The sequence below is a fragment of the Gobio gobio genome, assembly GCF_949357685.1.
Source record: "Gobio gobio genome assembly, chromosome: 3".
NCBI lineage: Eukaryota > Metazoa > Chordata > Actinopteri > Cypriniformes > Gobionidae > Gobio > Gobio gobio.
Window position 1 is genome coordinate 3,257,853 of NC_137099.1, and position 7,657 is coordinate 3,265,509.

The following is a 7,657-nucleotide window of genomic DNA, read 5'->3' on the forward strand; positions in this document are numbered from 1 at the left end:
TCATTTAATTTTGATCAATTGTTCAGTAATCAAGACGTCATATCTTCAGTCATTTCTCTTCTCCAGTAAATGTGTCTTGATTTAAGAATGTCTCGATATTTGTGCTGGGAAACGAGACAGAAACCCTGAGGAGGAGCAGGATTTTTTGCAGTGTTTATGTCACAATGGACGTCCCGCTGGACAGAAATCGGACTCGACATGCCTGGAAAGTCCTGGGAGTTCAACGGGCTCATTTCTGAGATCCTCCGAAACACCGAGATGATGGAAACGTCAACCGAGAAGAAGTGCTGGAGCCATCGTGAATAGAAAGGACAGTAGATTTATCACAAAAAAACTCTGTTTATATTTGAACATATTTACATTAGTGAAGATTCATTTCTTTTCTTTTTTCTTGTCTTCTTTTTTCTCTTTTGTGGTATTTTCTGGTGTCTCAGTTTGTGGTCGTCTCATTACGCTTTGCTGTCGTCCTGTTTTGTGTGCAGGCTGTTGTCCGTGTGGACCTTGATCTCGATCAAGTCCGGCTTCAGCACCTCCTTGCCATTCTCCTCCTTCAGCGGGAGTTTCCTGCGGTCAGAAGTGAGCAGAAGCGCAGGTTTAGCCATCACTTCAATGCATCTCATTAGCATACAGATGTTCTACGACAGCAGTCACATGACAAACTCAAAATAAAGTCAAACCAAAACACTTCTTATATTATATATAACACATTTTTAACCTCAAACAACCCAAACGAGAAGCTATTTCTGACCCATGATAACATAGTTAAGGCCTGTTTACAGCAAATATGATAACTAAAGTTTTAATATTCATTCTAATTATGAGAATAGGGAAGTGCCAGAGGAACATTAAATACAAATAAATAAAATTATATAAAAAAAGACAAATAAAAAATTTGACAAAAAAGCACATAATAAAATTACAAAAAAACGTTACTTTTTTAAATTGAAGTAAAATATTGAAATCAATGTTGCTTTAAGCTGAAGTACTAAAATTAAAAAAAATAATAATAATATAAAAAAATATACAAAAACTAATAAAAATTACAAAAGCACATAATGAGATGATAAAAATAATAATGAATAATAAATGATGACAAAAAAATTTAAAACTAAAATTAAAACAAAATATAAAAATGTATGTAATTCAAAATATTATTAAATTGCATTCAATTGAAATAAAATATAAAAAATGTATAATTAAAAAAAAAAAAAGTTTAAGCTGAAGTACTAAAATTACTAAAAAAATATATAAAATTTAAAAAATAAATAAAACAAAACTGAAATAAAAATATATTAAAGCAATATAAAAATATTAGGGCTGTCAAAAGATTAATCGCGATTAATCGCATCCAAAATAAAAGTTTGTGTTTACATAATATATGTGTGTGTACTCTGTTAATTATTATTTATTTATAAATACACACACATTCATGTATATATTTAAGAAATATTTGCATTTATATACTGTAAATACATTTATATAATCTATAATATATATAAATATAAATGTTTTATATATAAAAATAATATTTTTTTCTTAAATATATACATGCTTGTGTGTGTATTTATATATAAATAATAATTAACAGAGTACACACACATATATTATGTAAACACAAACTTTTTTTTTGGATGCGATTAATCGCGATTAATCTTTTGACAGCCCTAAAAATGATATAAAAAAGACAAATAAGAAATTTGACAAAAGCACATAATAAAATTACAAAAAACTTTACTTTTTATTTAAGTTTTAAATTGAAGTAAAATATTGAAATCAATGTTACTTTAAGCTGAAGTACTAACATTTAAAAAAAAAAAAATTATATAAAAAATATAAAAACTAATAAAAATTACAAAAGCACATAATGAGATGACAAAAATAATAATAAATAATGACAAAAAAATCTTAAACTAAAATGAAAGCAAAATATTAAAATTGACATAATTCAAAATATTATTAAATTGCATTCAATTTAAATAAAATATAAAACTTTGATTAAAAAATAGAAAAAAGTTTAAACTGAAGTACTAAAATAAAAAAATACATTAAAAACAAAATCAAATTTAACAAATAAATAAAACAAAACTGAAATAAAAATATATTAAAGCAATATAAAAATATAAAAACCCCAAAACTAATAAAAATGACAAAAATAACTAAAATAAAAACTGAGCATATGAAAATAGAAGCTAATTAAAAACAAATTTTTAAATCGCGTTAAATTTAAATAAAATATTAATCTCAGAACATGCATCACATGATACGAATGAACTCACAGATATGCGGCTTTGCCCTCCTCCAGCTCTTTGCTCTTGCCGCTGGTGGTGGTTTTCTTGCTGCAGAGCTTGCGGGTGATGCACATGAGGAGGCCGCACTGACGCAGGAAGAAGCACCCGACATCCACCAGCACCAGCAGCAGAAGAAGAGCCGCCACCCCCAGACCCACCACGGCCCCCAGGCCCAGGCCACTGAACAGCGAATCTGCTGAGACACGGAGACCAAACACACGCTCAACACACACTCTCGTCAGTCTCTCAATCATTGACTCGTGTCTGCCTGATTTGTTTTCTTGTATTTTTTGCGAGGGGTCAACTACAGTGGGGAGAACAAGTATTTGATACACTGCCGATTTTGCAGGTTTGCCCACTTACAAAGCATGTACAGGTCATTTTTATCATAGGTACCCTTCGACTGTGAGACACGGAATCTAAAACAAAAATCCAGAAAATCACATTGCATGTTTTTTAAGTAATTAATTTGCATTTTATTGCATGACATAAGCATTTGATACATCAGAAAAGCCGAACTTAAAGGGTTAGTTCATCCAAAAATGAAAATTCTGTCATTAATTCCTCACCCTCATGTCGTTGGACACCCGTCAGACCTCCGTTCATCTTCAGACACAAATGGAGATATTTTAGTGTAAAGCTGATGCTGAGAAAGGCTTCAGATTGGCCTCCATTGGCATTCAGTACATTTACACTCCCAAGACCCATAAAAGGCACTTAAAACGTTGTTACAATAATTTTACGATGCGACGACAATAGTTTTTGTGCGCAAAAAAAAGATCAAAATAACACCTTTATCCAGCTTGTTCTTGTCTTCCGTGTGTGTCTCCACGACGCATGCGCGAGAATATGACGCAGATCCGGCGTTCGGGAATCCATGAAATGCACACTTAAGCCCCATTTCGAGAACTACGCCGAGACCTAAAGCACGATCAATGTAGAATTCAGCAGCTTAGATACGCGCGTCTTCCTCTGCTTGTAAACAAATCTCTTCTGGGTCATGTGTCCGAACGCCGGATCTGCGTCATATTCTCACGCATGCGTCGTGGAGACACACACGGAAGACAAGAACAAGCTGGATAAAGGCGTTATTTAGATTTTTTTTGCGCACAAAAACTATTGTTGTCGCATCGTAAAATTATTGTAGAGTCACTGTGGTGAGATGGACTTTGTAACGACGTCTTTAGTGTCTTTTATGCGTCTTGTGAGTGTAAATGTACTGAATGCCAATGGAGGCCTATCTGAAGCCTTTCAGAGCATCAGCTTTACACTAAAATATCTTCATTTGTGTCTGAAGATGAACGGAGGTCTGACGGGTGTCGAACGACATGAGGGTGAGTAATTAATGACAGAATTTTCCTTTTTGGGTGAACTAACCCTTTAATATTTGGTACAGAAACCTTTGTTTGCAATGACAGAGATCATCCGTTTCCTGTAGTTCTTGAGCAGGTTTGCACACACTGCAGCAGGGATCGTGGCCCACTCCTCCATACACACCTTCTCCAGATCCTTCAGGTTTCGGGGGCTGTTGCTGAGCAATATGGACTTTCAGCTCCCTCCAAGATTTTCTATTGGGTTCAGGTCTGGAGACTGGCTAAGCCACTCCAGGACCTTGAGCACTGCAAAAAATGCTTTTCTTACTTAGTATTTTTGTCTTGTTTTCAGTCCAAATATCTAAAAAATCTTACATTAAGAATCATTTACTAGACAAGCCAAAGTTTTTGTCTTGTTTTGGTGGAAAATAACTCAAAATTAAGGGAGTTTTTGCTTAAAATAAGCAAAATAATCTGCCAGTGGGGTAAGCAAAATAATCTTAATTCAAACAGAAAACAAGATTATTTTGCTTACCCCATTGGCAGATTATTTTGCTTATGTTTCTCCCTTAATTTTGAGTAATTTTTCCCCAAAACAAGACAAAAACTTTTGCTTGTCTAGTAAATGCTTCTTAATGTAAGATTTTTTTGATATTTGGACTGAAAACAAGACAAAAATACTAAGAAAGAAAAGCATTTATTGCAGTGAGATGCTTCTTATGGAGCCCCTGGCTGTGTGTTTTGGGTTGTTGTCCTGCTGGAAGACCAAGCCACGACCCATCTTCAATGCTCTTACTGAGGGAAGGAGGTCATTGGCCAAGATCGCGCGATACACCATCCATCCATCCATCCTCCCCTCAATACGGTGCAGTAGTCCAGTCCCCTTTGCAGAAAAGCATCCCCAAAGAATGATGTTTCCACCTCCATGCTGCACGGTTGGGATGATGTTCTTGGGGTTGTACTCGTCCTTCTTCTTCCTCCAAACACGGCGAGTGGAGTTTAGACCATAAAGCTCTATTTTTGTCTCATCACCTTCTCCCATTCCTCCTCTGGATCATCCAGACGGTCATTGGCAAACTTCAGACGGACCTGGACTTGAGCATGGGGACCTTGTAATGCGACTAAACCAATTTTTTTCCTCTCGTGATAAATTATTCCAAAAATTATGCTACGCATGCTGTTAGGTTTATGTATATCTCAGCCACCGCACGCCATTATTTTTAATGGAAAGAGACGTGTGTGTTATCCAAGCACTGATGGCAAGGAATGCCCCTTATACTTGAGCGGCACATATGAGGTGTTATGATAAATTGTGGCATTTTATATTCTATTGTTTTTTATGAGTTTAATAAAGAACTCAGTCTCGTCTTCTGTCCAAACATACCATCATCTGTAAAGAATGATCGACTTTTACATACGCCAGTTTTTTTTTTACCACTTCGTTATTTTGGCTTGGAATTTCGTTTGTTGGAAATATAAACTGAATTTAGAAATGCTTTTGAAATGAAAAACTTTGCGTTTAATAAACAAAATATATTTTTGAAATGAAGAAAGCGTTTGGAGTGGAGTCATTATAAAGTTACGCCACTTTCCTTATTAGGAGAAAATACAGTATATGTCGTTTTAACGACATAAGATCTCGTAATTACGACATACTTGACTGGAAAAAAAATAATATGTAGGCCCTTTGTGGGATTTCCATTGCAGTTTTGCGAAAATGTCCTTTTTCGAATTGCCTGAAAAACCACCTCATGCGAGCGTAAACATTGTTTATATGGGAGTTTTTGCGAAATTGAGGCGTTTCCATTGGTCGTATTTTCAATTCGCAATTTCTATTTGTGCAATTTGAAGGGTAATGGAAACGCGGCTACTGATGCCCCACGAGGTGAGATCTTGCATGGTGACCCAGATTGACCGTCATCTTGAACTTCTTCCATTTTCGAATAATTGCGGCAACAGTTGTTACCTTCTCACCAAGCTGCTTGCCTATTGTCCTGTAGCCCATCCCAGCCTTGTGCAGGTCTACAATTTTATCCCTGATGTCCTTACACAGCTCTCTGGTCTTGGCCATTGTGGAGAGGTTGGAGTCTGTTTGATTGAGTGTGTGGACAGGTGTCTTTTATACAGGTAATGCAGTGGAGAACAGGAGACTAACAGGTCTGTGAGAGCCGGAATTCTTACTGGCTGGTAGTTGATCAAATGCAAATTAATTATTAAAAAAATAATTCAATGTGATTTTCTGGATTTTTGTTTTAGATTCCGTCTCTCACAGTCGAAGTGTATCTATGATAAAAATGACAGACCTCTACATGCTTTGTAAGTGGGAAAACCTGCAAAATCGGCAGTGTATCAAATACTTGTTCTCCCCACTGTAAATGCTGCAGCAACAACAAAACAGGACAATCTCAGGACACCCATCAAATCGCTTCACTCGGCAGTCACAGGACTTCACCACATCGACTTCACGTGTTTTTGGTTGTCAGGGCAAGACAACCCTGCACAGCTTCCCAAAGAACCCAGCGTTAATGGGACAGTGGATGGAGTTTGTTTTTCCGGAGTTGTGCAAGTGTTTTGTTTGTTCCCTGCATTTCGGCGACGATGGTTTTATAAGCAAGGCCCAGTTCGACGCCGGATTTGTAGCTGGTCTAATGATGAAAGATGGAGCGGTCCCAGCGATTAAAGGGGGGGTGAACACTGAGTTTCAGTCAATCTCATGTCAATCTTGAGTGCCTATAGAGTAGTACTGCATCCTTCATATCTCCGAAAAGTCTAGTTTTATTAGATTTAAAAAAGAAAGATACGCTGTACCGAGTCTTTCCGAAAAAAAACGGCTGGAGGCGTGTCGTGTGGGCGGAGCTAAAGAGTCACGAGCGCACGCAGAGATTGAGTTGAGGAAAAAACGTTATCCTAAAAAAACCATGGAGATCAATCAGATTTAGCCACACATATATGATCCAGAATCAGATCTAGAGGCTGAAATTGAACAGGAGAAGCAGCAACAACGACTACAGCAGGACGTCTCTATGGTGTGTTCTGTAAAACGTGAAAAGCTTGTCATGCACGAGTTTTCCAACATTTGTGTGTGTTTACTAATGGTTTATGAGGACATAATTTGATTTATGGACTATTGTATGCGATTTAATGTTAGCAGTAGCAAACCGAACGGTTTTGCAAGTCAGACTAGTGTGTGTTTACATAGAAAAACAATGGAATAGTAGCGCATTTGAATGAACGAGTCGATAGCTAACAACACAAAGACATTTGAGGCAGTTTTACTCACCGCCTGCTTCCAACCTTAATTGCTGGAACCGTTCCATCTTTCAGCGTTAGACGAGCTACAAATCCGGCATCGAACTGGGCCTTGTTTATAAAACGATCGTCAACGAAATGTAGGGATCCCATTAACGCTGGGGTATTTGGGAAGCTGTACAGGGTTGTCTTGGGATTCCCGAACAACCAAAAACACACATCTTTGTTGACATTGTTGATTTCGTGACGGCGCTTCCCTAAAGCCGAGCACAGCACTATAATGGCCGTGCATTTGCTCTCTCGCTCTAGTCGTATGCGCGCCCCCTACCGGGAGAAGAGCCCGTACGGCCCATATAAGGAAATTCCGCCCCATTTGACGTCACACAGACCCATACTCAAAAAAAACTTTCCGAAACTTATGAGAAACCGGAAGGAGTATTTTTGGCACAGAAATACTCCATCAAACGTCCAACTTTAAAAAAAAAAAAACGTTGCCCATGTTTAGCATGGGAATTCAAGTCTTTAAAAGTGTGAAATCTCATTTCACCCCCCCTTTAAGGCTCGTGTGTTGGAAGCAGGCGGTGAGTAAAACTGCGTCAAATGTCTTTGTGTTGTTAGCTATCGACTCGTTCATTCAAATGCGCTACTATTCCATTGTTTTTCTGTGTAAACACGCACCAGTCTGACATGCACAACCGTTACGCTTGCTACTGCTAACATTCAATCACATATAATAGTCCATAAACCAAATTATATCCTCATAAACCCTGAGTAAACACACACAAATGTTGTAAAACTTGCGCATGA

General features: G+C 37.2%; 1 protein-coding gene across 1 annotated transcript in view; it reads right to left on the minus strand.

The window, feature by feature from the left end:
- Positions 1-412: 412 nt before the first annotated feature.
- LOC307123698 (neural cell adhesion molecule 2) overlaps positions 413-7,657 on the minus strand; it is a 435,059-nt gene continuing 427,814 nt past the window's right edge. Inside the window, exons 16-17 of the mRNA XM_079812344.1 lie at positions 2,277-2,484; positions 413-564 (exon numbers count right to left, since the gene is read on the minus strand). Of these exons, the coding sequence (XP_079668470.1) occupies positions 450-564; positions 2,277-2,484 (323 nt within the window). The 3' untranslated portion in view covers positions 413-449. The remainder of the gene's footprint in view (positions 565-2,276; positions 2,485-7,657) is intronic.